The following is a 22104-nucleotide window of genomic DNA, read 5'->3' as shown; positions in this document are numbered from 1 at the left end:
AGAGAGAGAGAGAGAGAGCCCGGAGAGAGAGAGAGAGAGAGAGAGAGAGAGAGAGAGAGAGAGAGAGAGAGAGAGAGAGAGAGAGAGAGAGAGAGAGAGAGAAGAGAGAGAGAGAGAGAGAGAGAGAGAGAGAGAGAGAGAGAGAGAGAGAGAGAGAGAGAGAGAGGAGAGGAGAATCAGAATCAGAATCAGAATGTTTATTTGCGAAAACTCATATTGTTTATAGCAAAGGGTGCTGGGGGGTTGGGTAATCGAACGATCCACGAACATCAGTGTAGGCTACACATTGGTTTCAGTCTGTTACACAAAAACAATGCATCGTGATTCGGTCCGAAGCATCCAACTTGTAATCCAAGTCGGGAAATAACTTTTCCGTTTCGAACGCGGTATTGTTCCATATCGATCGCGGTTTGTCACAAACACACATGAAATATGTGTGCCCTGTAGTTTTGCGACAACAGTCAGTCTGGCATGGTACGGAGGTAGCACTTTACCAGTGTAGACACGACATGAAGGTCCGTAGTGAGATGGTCGATTTCTTCTCCAAAGACGTTGCGGTCGACTTGGGGCAGACGCCGGACACACGGGGGCGTTTCCTCCTCTTCTCGGAATGACGTTGTCTGTGCTGTTTCGCAGTCGTATGTCAGGACGTAGTCGTCTCCCCTTGCAATCAGCGTCTTCTTTCCACCTTTTCTTTCGCACACTACTTTTGTGAGAGTGCGGTTCCTCTTTCTGTTTAACAGTTTCTCTCTAAGTCGCACGTTCTTTGAGCAGTGTGAGGCTAAGTCGTAAACATCATCTGGTTCAAACTCTCGGTCCGTTGCTGCCAGTTCAGCTATAGTGGTTTCGTCGTCTGCTGGCTGTGACGTCACGGCACGACACACCCCAGGGTTGACATTCTCGCACGTGGTTGAGCTTGCAGTGTCACAGTGGGCAGGTGCGTGCTGTGTCACAGTGGGCAGGTGCGTGCTGTGTTGGGGTGGCCAGGCTGCGTGTTTCACGTGATCTGTCTTCTGTGGAATGTTGTTGTGTGACACTGTCAATTGTCACTGTACTTGAATTGGCTGTGTGGTCAATTCCAAACGTCGATACAGTAGCTAAGTCTTTTAGAGAATCACCTTGAAAGTCAGGCATTGCATTACATGAATCCATTCCCACCTGTGTTTTCCTTTGCTCTGTTCTTTGCTCTGCTCGTCTCCTGTCTCGGCGGCGGATCTGTGCTGCTGACTTTTTTCTCCACTGGCCGGTTCGTGCGGTAATGGCGGCTTCTTGTCCATGTTGACTGGAGCTCAGACGAAGGACAAATACTGTGTCGAGAGAGAGAGAGAGAGAGAGAGAGAGAGAGAGAGAGAGAGAGAGAGAGAGAGAGAGAGAGAGAGAGAGAGAGAGAGAGAGAGAGATGATGATGATGGAACTTTATTTTTCAAAGATAGAGGTTTAAAGGAAAAGTCCAAGGTTTTTAAATATCCCCAAAAACTTGAAAATCGAATGCCAAATGTTACAAACATCTCTGGAAAAATATTTTAAAAATTGAAAAAAAATTGTTGTTGATGTAGTTGAAGATTTAGTGTTGCGAGGCTAACCAAGACAAGTCGCCTGGGGTCAAGTAGTGGTCACGTGGTTTTCGGTGCACTGTGACGTCGGTGCACTGTGACGTCACAAGTTATTGTGTTGATTCTACCACAAGTACCAGCTTGATTTTCACGCAGAAAAGTCACCACTGTATGCCCGAAAAGAATGCCTCGGTGGAGAGCAGCCGAAAACTGCAACAACTCGTCAATGTCCCCAGGCATTTCATAGCACACTTTCCCTCATAAAACTCTGAGTCTCTTGTGGAAATGGAAGAGATGTGTGCAGCACAAGCGTGCAGATTTCAAAGTGTCGGGCACTTTCTGGACACAGATTTCGCCATTTTTCTGCAGCACAAAAGTTAGCGTTTCATCCCTGAAACAAATGTTTTGACCCCTGGCAGTGTCTTCCCTTCATAAAAGTCCAGAGAGGGCAGTATTACGACGAGCCATCGAAACTCCGAGGCGACATACGAACAGCGGATTATCTCACAAGAAGGAATGCGTTGAAGGTCAGAGTACATGCTTTTATTTTCATGCATACGTAAACATTGTTTTGCTGCGCAGCGAATACGAATTGGTGCAGAACAGTGTGTCTGGGTCCAGCTGATATTCGCTGGAGTACAGATGCGCCACAGGCTAGATCTACAGAGTTACAGAACGGTCTGAGCTGAGCTAAGAGTAAAAAGTAGTCAGGGTTGTGGACACGTAAGACAATGCGTGTGTCACGTTATCTATTCTATTCAGTCGCAAACTATCCCCTGATATCAATTCATGAAATTGGCAGCGTTTGCTGGAATCATGGTTTAATGCTATTTTTACCAGATCTAAACTTTTGGTGGATGTGCAACCGGTAAGGTAAACAGACACCTGCATGCTAGAGACAAGAAGATTACGAATTGTGCAGGGAATTAATCTTTCTGCATTGACTGAGAGACGCAAAACCAGTCTAATTGCTACAACATGGATACACATCCAGACGACTTCCAGAGGGTGTCTAAATGTTCAGTGTACTGTATAGATCAGAAGCATACTTTCGAATTGATTTATACTCACACTCATTTTCTCTCTTCTTTTACTTCCAGACCTTTCATCATCACTCACGGCCACTGGTCAGAACAGGTCACTAGACACTGACACCGTGACCATTCCAGATTTCCCGATTCTCCGTGATCACAACGCAACTGTTCACCAGTCCTGTTCTTACCGTCCAGAATCACCACAGGAGAAAACCAACGTGCCATTCATCGTAAGATTTTTGTTTTGTTTTGAAAATTAGTGCCTTATTGAATATTCTAGCTTTGAAAAAAAACCGAGAAAGTGTCTTTGTCCTTTGACAGATACCATCCAAATAATACATTATGAAAACAAGTACAAGTTCATTTCTACTCATGTTAATCGTTTATGCTTTCTGTGCTGAGCGACATATGGATTGAATTTCTTTCGTAACTCACCTCCCGTCAACATGCAAAACTCCTCCGAAAGCGGCGTATGGCTGCCTTAATGGCGGGGTAAAAACGGTCATACACGTAAAATTCCACTCGTGCAAAAAACACGAGTGTACATGGGAGTTTCAGCCCACGAACGCAGAAGAAGAAGAAGAAGAAGAAGAAGAAGAAGAAGAAGAAGAAGAAGAACATGCAAAACTATATCTGGCGAAGTAGTTTCAAATAAAGTTAGTATGCTTCCGAATAAAAAATATAAACAAGTCGCGTAAGGCGAAATTACTACATTTAGTCAAGCTGTGGAACTCACAGAATGAAACTGAACGTAGTCCGCCGCTAGTGCAAAAGGCAGAAAGTGACGAGCCTGTTTGGCGCGGTAGCGATTGCGCTGTGCTTCATAGCACGCTTTACTGTACCTCTCTTCGTTTTAACTTTCTGAGCGTGTTTTTAATCCAAACATATCCTATCTATATGTTTTTGGAATCAGGAACCGACAAGGAATAAGATGAAATAGTTTTTAAAACGATTTCGGAAATTTAATTTTGATCATAATTTTTATATTTTTAATTTTCAGAGCTTGTTTTTAATCCAAATATAACATATGTACATGTTTTTGGAATCAGAAAATGACGAAGAATAAGATGACATTGTTTTTGGATCGTTTAATAAAAATATAATTTTAATTACAAGTTTCCGATTTTTAATGACCAAACTCACTCATTAGTTTTTAAGCCACCAAGCTGAAATGCAATACCAAACCCCGGGCTTCGTCGAAGATTGCTTTGCCAAAATTTCAATCAATTTGATTGAAAAATGAGGGCGTGACAGTGCCGCCTCAACTTTTACAAAAAGCCGGATATGACGTCATCAAAGGTATTTATCGAAAATCTGAAAAAAACGTCCGGGGATATCATACCCAGGAACTCTCATGTCAAATTTCATAAAGATCGGCCCAGTAGTTTAGTCTGAATCGCTCTACACACACACACACAGACAGACAGACAGACAGACAGACAGACACACATACACCACGACCCTCGTCTCGATTCCCCCCTCTATGTTAAAACATTTAGTCAAAACTTGACTAAATGTAAAAAGGGTATTTTCTGAAATTTTTAATTATAGACCAAAACAAAACATTCACGAGTATGTTGCTGACCTGATGGTCTTTATGGTAGACAGCAAGAGTTGCATGTTCAAGAAGTTTAAGCAGTACATTTGAAAGAGCAAGGTAATTTAAGGTGGTATAATGTTAATGGTAGGTTCCACTGTAAGGCGACATGGAGGGTATCTTTGACGGACTCATTCAACATTCATACCCATGCACATCACCTCAAACACATAAGCTTTGTTCTTGAGTCAAATTTATTGGCTTCATAAATATTGTGAATTTGTGTCCGTTTGCAGATTGGCTTATCTATGAATTTTTTCGAAAATATCTTGCGATCTACGTACGCATAATGTAACACGTGAAGAAGAACATAAAAAGTTCGTCAAAAGGAATCTAATTTGCATTTCAACCCATTTGCCTTCCTTACTGTTAATTTTTTCTTCATAAAGACTACTTGAAATAAACAAAATGTTTAACCATTTCAAGGCCTCTGAACACGTTTTAAAAAAATGCAGGTCTTTGCTCACTATATCAGATCTGCCAAGGCTCAGTTTACACAGGAAAAATCATCTGTCGACTTGAACACATTCCAATAATCAACAGCCTCACTGCTTCTTGGAGCTGGATTTTGTGTGTGGAATGAATTACACATGTGGCGTTTTAGAATATAATTCATAGAAGATGTACATTCGTGCAGAAAGGCTTTAATTTAATAATTAGGTCTTCGTGATGTTCTCTTAAAATAACTAACATGTGTTCCCTTTACCGGGCCTCTGAACCAGTTTTGTGAATATGCAAGTTAAACTCGTGCTTTTTCTGTGTTATCAGTGTATTTCTCATCCAGGCATGGATGCCTCCTCTTAAATGGACAGCCCTTCCCGTGTAAACAATTGGGTTCAAAATCTCAAATCTTACCAGGCTTTTACATGGGATATGGCCATCCTTCCGTTTTGAAAAATACTATAACTGAACACTCTGTATGGGTACTCTCTTTGCGAATTTAGAATTGTATGAATTAATTTCTTTAACACCACACGTGTAAAACATTCCCTAAGAAAATCCAGCTCCAAAAACCAGTCAGGATGTTTATTCCTGGTATATGTTCAAGTCAAGAGATTTTTTTTTCTATGTAAAAGTCTTCGCAGATCTGTGTAGTGAGCAATCCTGTTTTGAAAAAGGACGTGCCTGTATAGACGGTTTGATTGTTGAGATACCTGGTGGCAATGACCGCACGGGTGGCAAGAGGTAGTAATGCACAGATGACAACAAACCGACCTGCATTTAAAAAAAAAGTTAGGAAGCTTTGATAGGGGGAAACATTTTGTTAATTTCCAGAATCTTTATGAAGAAATAATGAACGAGAAGAAAGTCTGGCCTTGAAGTAAATGCAAATTAAACTATGTATACTTTTGACAAACTTTTTCTGTTCTTATTCACATGTTAAAATGTGTGCAGAGATCGTTAGTTACTTCCAAACAACCATGTTTCAGGCAACAGGCAAACGGACAATACTGGACACAGGCTATGCTGACCGGCTCATGGACTGACTACCTGATGCAGGAGTAGACCAACAGTGGAAAAAGTCTGGAACAAAATGTTGCAGAATGTGAACCATGTACCGGACCACGTGACAACCCAGTATCATCTTCAAACCATGCAGGAATCTGTTCAACACAGTCACACGATTTGTAAAAGTATATTTCAGCCTTCTGTAGCTCAGGGAGTTTGAACCCCACTCTTCATCCGTTTGGGAAAGTATTTCTGATTGTTTTGACTGCACAGGTTGGTAATGGTACTCTGATGCTTCTGCCGAGAAACCCCACTCCCTAGCGCACCAGCTGCCTGTTATGGGTAAGCGACGTGCGTGTATTTCCTGCAAACCAAGACAGAATAAAACAGCAGCTTAGTTTGAGCTTTTAAGACATTCGTACCAGAGAAAACGTGTACGTGTTTGTTTGGAGAGGGTGGATAGAATCATAAGACACACTGTGTCTATGTGACGTAGAGCAGGTTTTCAAATTCATGCTGAAGCACTGTGTGATCGCTATTTTTTTGGGCATATATCTTACCTTGATTTCAGATAGACTGGGAACCGAAATGAGGATGTTTACATGAATAAACTATGCTGATATGTATGTGTTTAGAAATAAAGAATAGTTTTAATGATATATGATGGTGTGGTTTTTTTTAACCCAATGTGATATTTTCGTATTTGAAAACAAATTGTACACTCTGTTGTCAATTTTACTTTCAGATAAATAAATCTATCATTATGGAAATCATCTGTTTGTGTTGTGTTACTTACCCATTTTGATCAATGTTGAGTCGTCCATATTCCTGTGTGTACGCATAGTATGCAGTTTGAAGGTAGTAGATGTCCGAGCAAACATAGGAGGATGATTGTGCTGTTAGGCTGTCTATCTCCTCATCCAGGTTTTCCAGATATTTGAATTTTGTTCCCTCTTGGAGTTTCTGCACTGACACCTGATAAGCAAAATACACGTATCACTCTGTGATCATGGCAACATGTATCATCTGTATGCCCCGTTCAAAAATTACCTTGAGATTCTAAGGTATAAACAGAAATTGCACTGGATCACAAAAACAACAGGAACAGTAGTACATGTAATGTATATATATATATATATATATATATATATATATTCAGTTTAAAAATTCATGCAATGAGAGTCAATAACCCGATTTAACCCCAGGTAGATTCAGGGTCCCACTGACTGAATCTCATATGGTTGCTTTTCGGCACACACCACACATTTTTAATGGGACTGTGAGGTTTTGTTAATACAGTAAAATAATATAGTAGCAACGTACTGTCTGTTCGTGACGTTTGAGAATACCGATCTATGCACTAACGCATTGTCTTTTTGTAGTGTGACTGTCCGATATTGCGTACTCCTGAAAATCAATGATCAAAAAGTTTGAACTGCTGTAATCGTGTTTCAGCATATGTCTGACAGTGCTTATTTGCTTCCAAAATGGCTTGCGATATCACTAGCCATCAGCGTTTCGCCACTGCTCAGAAAATCTTATGATTTCAGATCTAGTTTGAGATCGGAAATCACGTGTGCTCGTTTAAAAAACTAAATTCATTTATTACTTCCCTTTGACCGTTTCGCAAGAAAAATGTCAGGATCACTATTAGTATTAGCACATGAAAGCAGCCCACCGCCATTTCAAAACAGTTTCACTGTTTAGTGGTGTCGATGTCATGTAGTGTCTTACTGTCGCAAATAAAAATACCAGGATAATTGCAGTTTTGTCCGCAAGAAACAGGCTTTGCGCAATGTTAACTTGCTGTCTACATGTTTCGTTGTGTGACTGAAGAATTACTCAGAATTCCAAGAGAAAATAAGGATAGTCGCGTGTGAACATCACTGTGGAAACATTTATTCTCAGGTGGGCAGTTCAAGGACGAAATCCTTGATTAAAGATAGGAAAATAAACAACACCAGATGCCTGAAATAATAGCATAAATCAATAATCTTTACATGCTTACAGATCTGTGGAAGCACATCAACTGATCTGTGAACAAGAAGGGCAAAGCCCATATGACTCACATGCTTGACCTTGACCTTTACACTAAGAACTGCTTTACACATTTTTCCTACCAAAATACATGTGACCTTGACCCAAGGTCAAGGTCATCCAAGGTCATGCAACACAAAGCTGTTAATTCAAGACATAGGAAGTACAATGGTGCTTATTGGCCCTTTCTACCATGAGATATGGTCACTTTTAGTGGTTCACTACCTTATTTTGGTCACATTTCATAAGGGTCAAAGTGACCTTGACCTTGATCATATAGGACCAAATGTGTCTCATGATGAAAGCATAACATGTGCCCCACATAATTTTTAAGTTTGAAACAGTTATCTTCCATAGTTCAGGGTCAAGGTCACTTCAAAATATGTATACAATCCAACTTTGAAGAGCTCCTGTGACCTTGACCTTGAAGCAAGGTAAACCAAACTGGTATCAAAAGATGGGGCTTACTTTGCCCTATATATCATATATAGGTGAGGTATTCAATCTCAAAAACTTCAGAGAAAATGTGAAAAATGTGAAAAATAGCTGTTTTTTAGACAACATTTATGGCCCCTGCGACCTTGACCTTGAAGCAAGGTCAAGATGCTATGTATGTTTTTTGGGGCCTTGTCATCATACACCATCTTGCCAAATTTGGTACTGATAGACTGAATAGTGTCCAAGAAATATCCAACGTTAAAGTTTTCCGGCCGGCCGGCCGGCCGGCCGGCCGGCCGGACGGACGGACGGACGACTCGGGTGAGTACATAGACTCACTTTTGCTTCGCATGTGAGTCAAAAACACACCTGACTTCGATCTAGCATGCAATTGCAAGAGGTAGCGACTACGGACTAGTAGTGTGTCAACATCACAACAAAGAGAATCACATACCATTTCGTATTGCCGCTTATGCTGGCTCTGTTTCAAGCAGTTCCTTGTGGCCTCGCCAGCATTTTGACGACGAAGAGGCTCAAACGGGCACGCTAAAACCTCAGGCTGGCTGAAAACCGGTCCGTATTCCACTTGTCTTCCTCACTGCTTGAGCCGGCCATGTTTATTGTTCAAGGCTCGTGACGTAGCACACGTATGTGCACAAGGTCATGAGCCAAGACTGCGCGCGCGATGGAACGATTCAGAACAACCAAAAAACGAGTCAAAGTATACTTTTTGGATTTCTGTGTTCATTTTTACACACGCATTTGTGGTTGATGAATTAAGAGGGTCAACATATCAAAAGTGACCCTAAACCTTGGACTTTTCCTTTAAGGCGACGCCTTTTCTTACAACCGGTCCTTACTTCTAAAACAAATGTCTAATAAATGATAAACAAGTAAAGCAACATGACAAATAAACAAATTAAACGAACGGCCCAGCAAACAATCGACAAGTAAGCAAACAAGCAAATAAACACAAACAACAAAATGACAAAGTAAGCAACATACAAATCAAAAGCGAAACATGCAACATGTTAATTGAGGTTACACATGTAAAGTGATCGACGGTAAAATTCACACAATACCAACGTTTACACTAATGCTTACAATGATTATATGGTGTAAATAATGATGATGAAGATGATGATGATGATGATGATGATGATGAAGATGATGATGAAGATGATGATGAAGAAGATGATGAAGAAGATGATGAAGAAGATGATGAAGAAGATGATGACGACGATGATGATGATGATGATGAAGATGATGATGATGATGATGATGATGATGAAGAAGATGATGATGATGATGATGATGATGATGATGATGATGATGATGATGATGATGATGATGATGATGATGATGATGATGATGATGATGATGATGATTTGATGATGATAATGATGATGATGATGATGTTGATGGAAAATCACAACATAAATTCCACATAAGACATGTAATAAAGAACATATCTTTTGTAATTCATAAAGCTTTGCCAATTGTTGACAGCTACTTGCACATGTTAAGACTAGTAGCCATCTAGGTAGACATATAATGATTATGCAGAGCTTGTTTAAAACTCTTTAGTGAGGTTAATGATCTTATTACAGACGGAATGGAGTTCCACACCATAGCGCCAGAGAAGGCTTGACTAGTTTTGAACAAATCAATCCTGGGTATTGGTGGTAGAAAATTGATAGACCCATACCTTTCGGTGACTCTGTGAAATATACTGTTCAAAAAAAGAAACGCATAGCTTGTAATATTTGGTTAATTTAGTTATATGGCTACAAGGATATCCACCAAACTGCAGAAAATGTTTATCTGGTCGTCGACCTTTTGTCCATTGCCACAAGTGAGCTCTGCACGTGACGCATGCGTTATCAGTGGCTACAATGTCAAAATTGCTCATTTGGCATGACCACTCGTCATGCTTCAGTGTAATCTCGTGAAACTCGGGGAATATTGAGCTCTCACCATGTCTTCCAAAACCCATAAAAGCGGATTGTTCGCCACAAAGAAATCAGACGACAATTCAGCGACGAAAGATGGCCCGATTGAGCAGAGAAGACCGCCAAATTGCATTGGGTCGTTTACAAGCAGGCCAAAGTCAAAGTGCAATCGCCAGGCACTTCCACGTGTCCCAGAGCACCATCAGTAGACTGTGGGTCAGGTTTCAAGCCACTGGCTCCGTTGCTGACTTGCCACGAGCGGGAAGACCAAGGGCGACAACTGCTGCTCACGACCGCTTCATACGCCATCGCCAGAACCGAGTGCAGTGGGGCAACCGTCCGGAATCACTGGAGACACGTGTGGTTCAGCGACGAGTCCTACTTCCTGCTCCAGCGACATGATGGGCGGAGGAGGGTCTACCGGAGAGTAAACGAACGTTACGCGCCCAACTGTGTGGATGAGGCACCCGTTCATGGTGGTGGAGGCGTCATGGTGTGGGGGGCGATCAATACCGCTGGAAGGAGCACCCTGGTGCACGTCCAGGGGCGCATAACTGCCCAGCGATACGTGGAGGAAATTCTGCGCCCACACGCCCTTCCTCTTCTGGCTGACCAGGATGCCATATTCCAGCAGGACAACGCTCGCCCGCACACAGCACGACTCACCACCCAGTTCCTCACCGACCACCATGTCCAGGTGCTTCCCTGGCCATCCATGTCGCCAGACATGAACCCGATAGAACACCTCTGGGATGAATTGGACAGACGTGTGCGCAGGCGAGAAGAAGCGCCGGCAAATCACCGCGATCTATTGCAGGCACTTCAGGAGGAGTGGGACACCATCCCACAGCAAGATATCCGGCATCTGATCCAGTCCATGCCCAGAAGGTGCCGGGCAGTTGTTGCTGCTCAAGGCAGTCACACCCCCTACTGACTTGACAGCCTCGGCACCCAATCGTATTGATTGACTGATTGATTTGAAGATGCAAATGAACTGTGTGTGCATTCAACTGTGTCCATACCAAATTTCAAACAAATAATCTAAATATTGGATTTTCTGTTAATTTTTTCGAAAAATAAAACAAATTTGGCAAGTAGCAACTATGCGTTTCTTTTTTTGAACAGTATAGGTCCTGAATATAGATGGGCACTTCGCCATGATATACTTTATACATCATTACAGTCTTATCAAACTGTAACTGTTTAACTAGCGGCAGGTAGTTTAGATTCTTTAACTTCAAATCAGCTGATAATTGTGGACCATTTAACATGATTTTAGCTGCCCGACGATGTAGAGAGTTTAATTTTGTCATGTGAATATCAGAGACGCCATCCCAAAGAGTTGATGCGTAATTAATGTAACGGCATGAGATTCTGTCTGTCTGTCTGTCTGTCTGTCTGTCTGTCTGTCTGTCTGTCTGTCTGTCTGTCTGTCTGTCTGTCTGTCTGTCTGTATCTCTCTCTCTCTCTCTCTCTCTCTCTCTCTCTCTCTCTCTCTCTCTCTCTCTCTCTCTCTCTCTCTCCGTTTCTTTGTCTCTAATTCTTGGACTGGACACTGTTGTTTTATGGTCTAGTAAGGCTGATGGGGTCTATGTCCACCAAAAGAGTGGGATTCCCTGTAGGTGGAGTTCCTGTAGGGGGATTTCCTTTATACAGGGAATCCCACAGGGTTTAGTTCGAGTAGTGTTTCGCTGATATCGCTGAAAGTCACGTGATGCTTCGCGACATCGGTAGAATTTGATGTTTTTCGATCTTTAGTGATAATTCTTAGAAATTCGAGTATGGTTTGCAAGTTTTATTGAAAAACTCTAACCTGTGGAATTCCCTGTATACAGGGAATCCCTCTACAGGAACTCCACCTACAGGGAATCCCACTCTTTTGGTCGACATAGACCCCATCAGCTCTACTAAGCGTAGTGCCATTCCTTGCAAGAGACTTTCATGGTTTCGCACCCTTTTTCTCACGTACGGTCCTTATCGCTGTCAACGCCAGTTATGTTTCTCGCACGTGAGACATTGCAGGTGCCGGTGTAACACGAAATTTTTACTCCACGAAAAATTTACTCCGGAGTAAATATTTCGTACGAAATTCTTACTCCGAGTACACTTTTCGTACGAGAAAAGAACTCCACATGGCACGAAAAAATTACTCCCTCCACGAAATTTTTACTCCCCATTTTTTTTACTTCCAGTAAAAATATCGTATGCAAAAATGGGATGCGGGCGAAGGGATAATGCCAATAAGTGATCTCGCGCACACGAATGTCGCGAAACCCTCCTTCCACCCCTTCCACCACCAAGACTAACAGGGGACAAGGGAGTAAAAATTTCGTACACCTGGCATGGGAAGTTAAATTGCTTGTGTTTGGGTGAAGTAATTTATTCGTTATTTATTCGTCAGGGGAGTAACATTTTTGTACGAACTGTTTACTCGGAACTCACCTGTCTTGGGGAGTAATTTTCTCGTGAAATGGGGGAGTGCCTTTTTCGTAAAGGGAGTAACTTTTTCGTACGAAATGTTTACTCCGGAGTAAAAATCTCGTGGGAGTAATTTTCTCGTGTTACACCGGGACGTTTCCGTGGCAGAGGTCGTTGGTCGCCCTGTGTATTCTCTGGCATCATTATTTAAGAGACTTGTAGGATCAGCAAAAAGGACTAATGTTCATGAATATGCATGGCGTATTGATAATGATTATTGTATTGTTTAAATTCAGATTGTTCATAAGGGTTGACGAGAATAATAGTCTGCATAAGTTATGTAACGTTTTGATACATATATTTTTATAGTTTGTTTTTGAAGAGAAATTGGGAATTTTCTTTGGAATGAAGGGACTATGTTTTAGGCGTATTAATTTGATAAGTAATTTGTTCCTGATATCCTCGTTTGTGGTGCGAATATCTTTCTTTGTTTTCCTGACTCTGGAACCGTAAAGATGTTTTTTTTGCTAATGTTGTTCCCAGAGATTGGTGATTTTGTAACTTGTGTTCTGCACAAGAAGGTACGTTTACATTTTATTTGAGATTGTATAGATATTTTGTTGTTAGTTTATAAGTATCTATTTTGTATGCATTCTTATTTTTATAATTGCGAAATATTGAATTTTGTGTTGAAAGAATTATTGATTCTCTTTATTAAACGTAATCAGAATTTAAGAAATGAATGTTTGATAGTTGTTCACGGATATTTTGCATTTTTCTAGTTTGATTGTGTAAAGATATTGTTTAGAATTGATTTATTATAAAAAGTGGTCTGATAGCTATTTTATTGTTTGTGATTGTTAGATAAAAACGTGTGTCAAATTATATGATAGCGAGCTGTATGAATTGTATGGAAGTTACACTAAGGTCCAAATTGCATTAGATGAGTTTTCCCTATTAGGGATAAAATTCTGTTTTTAATGAATAAGTGAGAACAGCGCCCACGCGTGGCCCTATTTTCCTTTTCCCCCTTTCCTTTCTCCTGTGTCTGCTAGGGTCTGGCAGTAAACGCACAACGTGCGTGCGCAAGAGTCTTGACAGGTACCTCGGAATGTACCGCGCAGTAGCTGATAAATTGTTCAAGAGTATCCCCCCTTCCCTTCCTTCCTCATCCCTTGTCCTTCGTTCCTTCCCCCTTCTCCTTATCAGGCTCAAGTAGGAGGCGGAACCGATTGAAATATTTTGGTAATCACTTATACACACGGGCGATGATGATAATAAATACCCCTTTTCCCTCTGATTGGACATTGTGTTTGTTGATGAAACTTGTGTTTGTGAAAGAAATGAGTTCACTGAGTAGACACGCTATGTGTTTACAGTCAGATCATGGGGTAGCCTGAGAGATGCTGTACATGAGATGTCGACCAAGAGTTCAACATGAGAAGAGACTCCGTTTTGATGTTGATTGAATCCCTCCACATTAATATGGGATAAGATGTGGGCATGATAAAATAGTTTTAGTGTTGCGATATCGACATATTGCTTTAACTTTGATAGCAGAAACAAATTCTTAGAGAGACTGAGAGAGAGAGATAGAGAGATAGAGAGAGAAAAAGAGAGAGAGAGAGAGAGAGAGAGAGAGAGAGAGAGAGAGAGAGAGAGAGAGAGAGAGAGAGAGAGAGAAAGAGAGAAGGAGAGAGAGAGCAAACTAGGGGGAAATTGTCCAATATGGACCACGGCCTAATATAGACCACCTGCTGTTCTGACAAACTAACGGTGCTAGAGCGCCCAAAACAATTTCCTTCGCTGGATAACTTGCTCATGTCAAAACAGTTGCAGAATCACACACGCACATATATGTGACCCTCCACCACGGAATGAGTCGCATGTCACCTTTGCATGATTTTCAAATTTTTACATTTTCCTAACGAGTTTTTTATGCTCTATCCAGTGGTGAAACCCGTTTTAGAAAAGAGCGAAAACTGTTTGAGTTATAAGCCTGTGACTAAGGTGACCCTCACGCTGTTACCATACACTCTCCGGACTTATATCAAGCCTAGCGCAGAACCGCGCGAGGTGACATGCGACTCATTTCGTGGTGGAGGGTCACATATACGCACGCATGCACGCACTCACACACACACACTCACACACACACTGACGCACGCACGCACGCACTCACACACACAAGCTTTCGCGCGCTCTTGCAATAGAAATTGGCAGCAAGTCACAGAGACTGCTGACATTTCTAGTCACAACGTTGAGCAACCTGATTGCAGACGGCAGGAACGAGTCAAGGAAACGGTCTGTATGACACTTCAATGAGCGGAGAAGTCTTGATGCTGATCGAGCTGAAGTCTGAGCTGCGAGTACGGGATAAAGGGGGTGAGCTAGATGGATCTGACTGGATCTTCTTTATCTTTCTGATGGCTGTCCTCTCGTAAATGGAGTGAATGCTTGGCAGATCTTCTTTAAATGATTCTGGCGGAAGTTTCTCAAGCTGATCGACATCAGCCTTCTTCGCGCTCCCCAAGAAGCAGACGACGTTGTACATCGTGACACTCTGCACCACAGACTCACTGGAGGAACAGCGACAGTTTTTTCTGTCCACCCCACCAGGAATTTCTTTAGTTTTTGTAGAAAGAACAGGTTCTTGTGTGACATGACTTTCTGGACTGGCTGTCCCTTGATGACGACCGGCTCTGGGTCTAGCTTGTCCCTCCTGAAGTCAACAATCAGTTATTTGGTCTTTGAGACATTTAGATCCAAGTAGATGTTGTCACATCATTCAACCAGCTCTGCGACCGCCGCTCTGTAGAGGTTCTCGTCCTTGTGGATCAGCAGGTTGAAATCGTCACTGCTCCGACAGTCCGCCGTGTAGAGGATGAACAGGGCAGGGGACAGCACACACCCTTGCGGGGCCCAGTGTTCACCAGAGTGCCGGAGAAGGGCAGTATTGGGGTATGTCCCCAAGAAGGGGGATTGTTTTGTTCTATGTAAAGCCTGGACAGATCTGACATGCTGTCCCAAATCGTGTTCACCCGAAGGATTGTGCTTTGAACGCTGTTTTCTTTTGTGTTTGTAGACTGGCGAGTGTAAAGACTGTTGTCGGTGCAACAGGGAGTCAAAGTGTGACAGTAACAACTGTGAGTGTCACTCTGACGGAAGCCCCTGCTCCTCTCGCTGCTTTGCCACGGGATGTGTGAAGAAGAGCCACACGACTGTTATGGTGAGTGGTCGGTGGAGTAGTACATACCGTACACTGTCTCTGTCTGTCTGTCTCTCTATCTCACTCTTCATCTCTCTCTCTCTCTCTCTCTCTCTCTCTCTCTCTCTCTCTCTCTCTCTCTCTCTCTCTCTCACCCCGTGCTTGCAATCAAATCTTGCTGCCCATTTGCTTTGCTAGATTTAGCTGAGACGTAGAGGTTACATGCCGAGTCTCATAGATTATTAAAAATAATGGTCGAACTTGGCGGATCATGAAATAAGTGGAATTTGTGTAGCAAAATATCAAAGTCTCAGCACAGAAGAAGGGACAAACAGAGAATGGTGAAGACCGAATCATTTGGTCTGAACATTGTGCAGGAAAGTTAGTACAGAGACGAGTTACATTCGGATGATTCCCAGCAGTGTGTGCACAAAGCCCAAACTGCATTGAATTCAGATGTGGATACGTCCATTGATATTTTCCAAAAGGGGTTATACAGTGCAGCAGCTTGTATGTTTAGAACTGCTGGGAAGAAAAGGGAGCATGTAAATGAATGGTTCGATGAAGAATGCAGACAAACAAAGGTTATTGTAAAGAGGTTTTTAAATAGACTAAAGAGAGCAAATTAATAAGCAGGAATATGAAGCTTGCCGTGAACTATATGTTCAAGAACAAAAAGTTTATAAAGAACTCCTGGAAAAGAGGAAAGCAGAGTTTGATTAGAAGAGAGTGTTAAAATTGAAACAAGCAGCAAATGACCCACAGACTTTCTGGAAAACCATCCGGTCCCTAAACAGACAGTCTTTGATATATAATGAAATATCAAAGGAGTAATGGTTTGAACATTTCTCGGCTCTTTTTAAAACAAGCGATGTTACAGACAGTGATGACGCCCCACAAAAAGGAACAGATGAAGGAGAACCAGTGGCCCCTTTTAACAATGAAATCAGTTCAGATGAGGTGCAAGCAGCTATAAAGAACCTTAAAGCTGGGAAAAGTGCTGGCCCGGACATGATTCTCAGTGAAATGCTTAAAAATGCAAATGAAGTGGTGTTGAGTTATTTGGTACAGTTGTTTAACACACTGTTTGATTCTGGAACTTTCCCTACAGAGTGGTCAAAATCCATTATTGTACCGATCCATAAGAAGGGTGACGTGAACCAACCAGATAATTACCTTGGGGTGTCCTCAACAAATGTTCTAAGCAAAGGCTAGACCCACATCCTAAATAAACGTCTTACACACTGGTCAGAAGACGAAAACAAAATGATTGAGGAGCAAGCTGGTTTTTGACCGGGCTACAGCACAGTTGAACATATTTTTACGTTGTATGCTGTAGTCCAGAAGCACTTGGCCCAAAACATGAAGCTGTACGTAGCCTTCGTAGATTTAAAAAAAGCGTCTGACTCCGTGAACAGAAATGCATTATGGCCTGTTTTGAGAAAAAATGGCATTAATGGAAAATCTGTTAAGGCTTTGCAAGGTGTGAATCAAAAAACAAGAAAAGTAGGTTGTTATGTTGGAACGTTTGTTATTGACAAAACAATACATTCACAGATATTTCGACCCAACGGTCTTTTAAGTGAACAGACAAACAAATATTAAACAAAACTTATCTGATATCATCTTCATTTTGCAAGGTGTGTATATATCAGTACAGGCATGCGTGCGTGAGAAATGTGCGTATTCCGGTTACTTTGATTGCCCGAAAGGAGTGAAACAAGGGTGCTTACTGAGCCCCTTGATGTTTTCATTTTTATATTTAGTCAAGTTTTGACTAAATATTTTAACATCGAGGGGGAATCGAAACGAGGGTCGTGGTGTATGTGCGTGCGTGTGTGTGTGTGTGTGTCTGTGTGTCTGTGTGTGTGTGTGTAGAGCGATTCAGACTAAACTACTGGACCGATCTTTATGAAATTTGATATGAGAGTTCCTTGGTATGATATCCCCAGACGTGTTTTTTTAAAAATTTTTATAAATGTCTTTGATGACATCATATCCGGCTTTTCGTGAAAGTTGAGGCGGCACTGTCACGCTCTCATTTTTCAACCAAATCGGTTGAAATTTTGGTCAAGTAATCTTCGACGAAGCTCGGACTTCGGTATTGCATTTTAGCTTGGTTGCTTAAAATTTAATTAATGACTTACTTTGGTCATTATAAATCTGAAAATTGTAAAAAAAAGTTTTTTTTATAAAACGATCCAAATTTACGTTTATCTTATTCTCCATCATTTGCTGATTCCAAAAACATATAAATATGTTATATTCGGATTAAAAACAAGCTTTCAAAATTAAATATATAAAAATTATGATCAAAATTAAATTGTCCAAATCAATTTAAAAACACTTTCATCTTATTCCTTGTCGGTTCCTGATTCCAAAAACATATAGATATGATATGTTTGGATTAAAAACACGCTCAGAAAGTTAAAACAAAGAGAGGTACAGAAAAGCGTGCTATCCTTCTTAGCGCAACTACTACCCCGCTCTTCTTGTCAATTTCACTTCCTTTGCCATGAGCGGTGGACTGACGATGCTACGAGTATACGGTCTTGCTGAAAAATGGCATTGCGTTCAGTTTCATTCTGTGAGTTCGACAGCTACTTGACTAAATATTGTATTTTCGCCTTACGCGACTTGTTCATAATTGAGTTAGCAGTCGAACTGTCCAAAAAGGGGAAACACGGTATACACTCTTCAAAAAAAGTTAAGGATCACTGTTTTACAAGCACGCCACACAAAACAGACAAGACCGAATTCTTTCATTTTTTAAAAATGATATAATTGAACAACCAAGAAGTAATGATAAACAAAGCAAAGATCGAACGCGGCAGCGACAAGTTAGCTAGAGTGTGTCAAACGTGACAACCCTCGAAAATGGCATTCACAACAATGTGAATCAGTGTCAATAACGCGTGTGCCCTCCGTTGTGTGCCAGGCATTCAACACATCGTTGGCACATGGAGTGGATCAGGTTGCATATGAATGCTCTGGGAACTCTATTCCAATCCTGCTGGAGCCATTGCAGCAGTTGACCCAGATTGGCAGGAGGAGGGTGATGTTGCTGTACCCGACGACAAAGCTCGTCCCACATGTGCTCTATGGGGTTCAGGTCCGGGCTGTTGGCCGGCCACAGCATCCTGTTGACCCTGGCCTGCTGGATGAAGGTGTTTACAGCTGCAAAGCGATGGGGAGGTGCGTTGTCATCCTGAAGAATCGCACGAGGGCCGATCGCTTGGAGGGCTGGAACGACCAGGGGTTGCAGGATCTCATTCTGGAAGCGGACACCGGTCAAGTTGCCCACTACATGGTACAGATGTGTCCTTGGAGGTGTGTTGATCCCTCCCCAGACCATCACAGAGCCTCCGCCAAAACGCTGTCGTTCCAGAACAGCGCCTTCTGCGAAGCGCTCTCCGCGACGCCTCCACACTCGGATGCGACCATCAGCAGGTTCCAAGCAAAAGCGGGACTCATCTGTAAACAACACCTGAGCCCACTGCTGACGTTGCCACCTCACATGTTGAGTGCTCGGCGAGCTGATAGGTGATTAGCAGTCAGGGTTGTTCCTCGGACTGGACGCCTTGCACACAAGCCAAAGTTGTGTAAGCGGTTTTGGATCGTCTGACCACTAACAACAGTGTTGGTGGTAGCTTGTAGGCGTTGCCTAATGTTGTTTGCCGTAGCCATTCTTTGTTGCATGGCCTGCCTCTGAATGAAGCGATCCTCTCTTTGTATGGTGTCTCTGGGCCGACCAGAACGTTGTCGCTCCTGCACTCTTCCAGTTGCGTAGAATCTCTGTTTTAGTCTGATGATGACAGAGGGAGCCACTGCAAGCCTCTGGGCCACTTGCCTGGCAGCAACACCGTCTTGTAGCCATCCTATTGCCCTTCCTCTATCCAAATCGCTCAGTTTTCTTCGTGGGGGAATGTTGCTACTGTGCATAATTGTGTCAGCGTGTCAACCTTTAAACACAAGCTGGTGAGCGATGTTCATAGCCAGGACCCTGTTGTAGCACGTGCATCACAACCTTTTGCCCTGGCATGCGTTCCGCAAATTTCATGGGGCTATAAAAAACACCCTTTTTCTTCCAAAATGCAGAAGCTTTTGAGAAGTCCCACAAAGGGAAATAACTCTGCCTGCCAAACAAAATTCTAGGTCAAGACTCATTGTTCATTTGTTAATTGAAACACATTAATCTTTTAAATATTATGTCGATGTTTAATTTTTTGGCAATTTTTTATAATTAGATCCGTTTTTTCAACCGATCCTTAACTTTTTTTGAAGAGTACCTGGCTCCATTGAACTGTTTTTATTGCTTTTTGCGGATGATGTTGTGTTGTTGTCAAACACAGAGACAGGCCTGCAGAACCAGTTGATTAATCTGAAAAAAGAAGCGGACAGGATGTCACTCACTGTAAATATGGATGAAACAAATATCATGGTTTTTCGTAAAGGAGGGCATTTATCTGCAAATGTAAAATGGTTTTACGGGAAAGAAGAACTCAAAGTTACAAATGCATAATATACATATTAGGGTATGATGTTTACGACCAAGTTGAGTATCAGTGGTGTTTTAAATGAGTTGAGCACAAAAGGTAAAAGAGGTGTCATGGCGATCGATACAGAAGACCATGCGGAAGTTGAACACGGCAGATTCATGTTTATTTTGAAAAATGTTTGACACACATATCGCGCCTATTTTGACACATGCATCAGAAGTGTGGGGTTTAGATGAAGCTTTGCCAATAGAAAAGGTCCACACCTTTGCGATAAAATGCTTTTTGAATGTGCCATTACATTATTCGAACAAAATGGTTTGCGGAGAAACTGGTTGCTATCCGCTGTTTATTAGAACAACAGTGACGTGCATAAACTATTGGATTAAGTTGACCAGGTTGCCTATGACACGACTTAGCAGGCAGGCTTATGAAATGCTTTTGACACAGTCTGGGGCAGGTAGAGAGAATTGGACAACAAAGGTGAAGAAAGTATTGGTTGAGAATGGATTTGGCTTCGTATGGTTAAGTCAAGGGGTCGGAATGGAGAGGCATTTTTTGAGACAATTTAAGGACAGGCTTTATTTGTTGTTATAAACAGAATTGGCATTCTGAAATAGAAGAACATGGGAAGTATAATTGGTTTTATTCTTTCAAATGTGCATTTCAAGCAGATAAATATTTGTGCATTACGGATAGATGGAGAAGGGATAATTTTGCAAGATTCAGACTGAGGACATGTGGTTTATATAGCATTATCGCATTTTTACTGATCACATGACAAAACATGCTGTTGTCATTGGTCAACTAGGAACTGTATATCAATTGACATCGCGCAGGAAGTTCCCAGCGAATTTGATATCGCGCAGGAAGTAGTTTATCAATTTTAATTTTGAAGAATAAAATCTCACCTGAATGAAACAAATGTCTCCCTTTTTTTTAAATCACAAATTTATAAAAGAAAAGTAATTGAATCAGAAAGATTAAGCTGTGCAATGAATAAAATGAAACTGTTCTCACCCAGCTTTAACAGAGAAGTAGTAGAAAAGAATGTTACAATCTTACCGATTGAGGTAGTTGGAACAGCCATAAACAAAGCTGACCTTGAAAGTACCAGTAGTGGCAGTACTTAGAAAACTGTGAGATCTCTTGCAGTGTTTCAGCGCACATCACTCACAAAAAGGCAGGAAATGAGCAGCCGATTTAAACAGTTCGCACCTGCATGAACCATTGTCCACCTTTCTTAGTCGTAGCCATTCAACTACATAAACCGAACAACTTTCAGCTGCTTTCACAGTCACAGCGCCGTCGGAGGACGCCATTTTGGATTTGTCGTAAGCGAGACAGCTTTGACAACATTATTATGCAATCCGCCGATACCGACAAATACCTGGAAGCTTTCTTGGGCACAGAAAATGAGCCAGAGGACTTCGCTGATACTGCCTTGCGCACTTCAGTATCTGCCATCGTTCAGAATTGCCAAATCGAACAGTCAAACAGAGAACCACTGAGGAAGTAACTGGGACCACGGATCGCTATTCCTTCGAACTGGCAACTCCACTGAACTTGTTAGCCTTTGTTGGTGATCTGTTTCGACCGTATATTTTTGTTCTTTTTTCATTATAAATGCCTTATTTTCTCTGAGAAAAAGAACCAGTTACTAAAAAAAAAAAAGGAAGAGCAGCAAAGTTACGAAATCAGGAAAAGACAACCCAACATTTCCAACATTAAATACAAGGCAGTAGCCTCCCTTGCGTTTGTCTGACTTCTTAGGTAGGTTTATGATTCTACTGTTCCGAAATCGAATGCGATAAAATCGTTATCGTTAGATTTGACTGTGATATCAACATTTATCAGTCTGAATGTCTCGAAAGGCTGAATCATATCAGATACGCCTCGATCTGATATGATTTCAGCTTTCT

The 22104-nt window shown here is 41.8% G+C and overlaps 1 protein-coding gene and 2 long non-coding RNA genes across 3 annotated transcripts in view; 2 read left to right on the top strand and 1 right to left on the bottom strand.

The window, feature by feature from the left end:
- The window catches only part of LOC138951015 (uncharacterized), a 172776-nt gene that overhangs the window by 32498 nt on the left and 118174 nt on the right, over nucleotides 1-22104 (top strand). Inside the window, exon 3 of the mRNA XM_070322709.1 lies at nucleotides 15564-15707. Within this exon, the coding sequence (XP_070178810.1) occupies nucleotides 15705-15707 (3 nt within the window). The 5' untranslated portion in view covers nucleotides 15564-15704. The remainder of the gene's footprint in view (nucleotides 1-15563; nucleotides 15708-22104) is intronic.
- Nucleotides 1444-5755, top strand: LOC138950998 (uncharacterized). Its single transcript, XR_011450914.1, has 3 exons — nucleotides 1444-2080; nucleotides 2654-2817; nucleotides 5615-5755. It is a non-coding gene; the product is annotated as an uncharacterized lncRNA (long non-coding RNA).
- On the bottom strand, nucleotides 4361-8934 carry LOC138950997 (uncharacterized). Its single transcript, XR_011450913.1, has 3 exons — nucleotides 8563-8934; nucleotides 6430-6608; nucleotides 4361-5997 (listed from the first exon to the last, which is right to left on the bottom strand). It is a non-coding gene; the product is annotated as an uncharacterized lncRNA (long non-coding RNA).

Source organism: Littorina saxatilis, linkage group LG16 (assembly GCF_037325665.1).
Source record: "Littorina saxatilis isolate snail1 linkage group LG16, US_GU_Lsax_2.0, whole genome shotgun sequence".
In the NCBI taxonomy this organism is placed as follows: domain Eukaryota; kingdom Metazoa; phylum Mollusca; class Gastropoda; order Littorinimorpha; family Littorinidae; genus Littorina; species Littorina saxatilis.
This window is presented reverse-complemented; position numbering and strand designations above follow the sequence as displayed.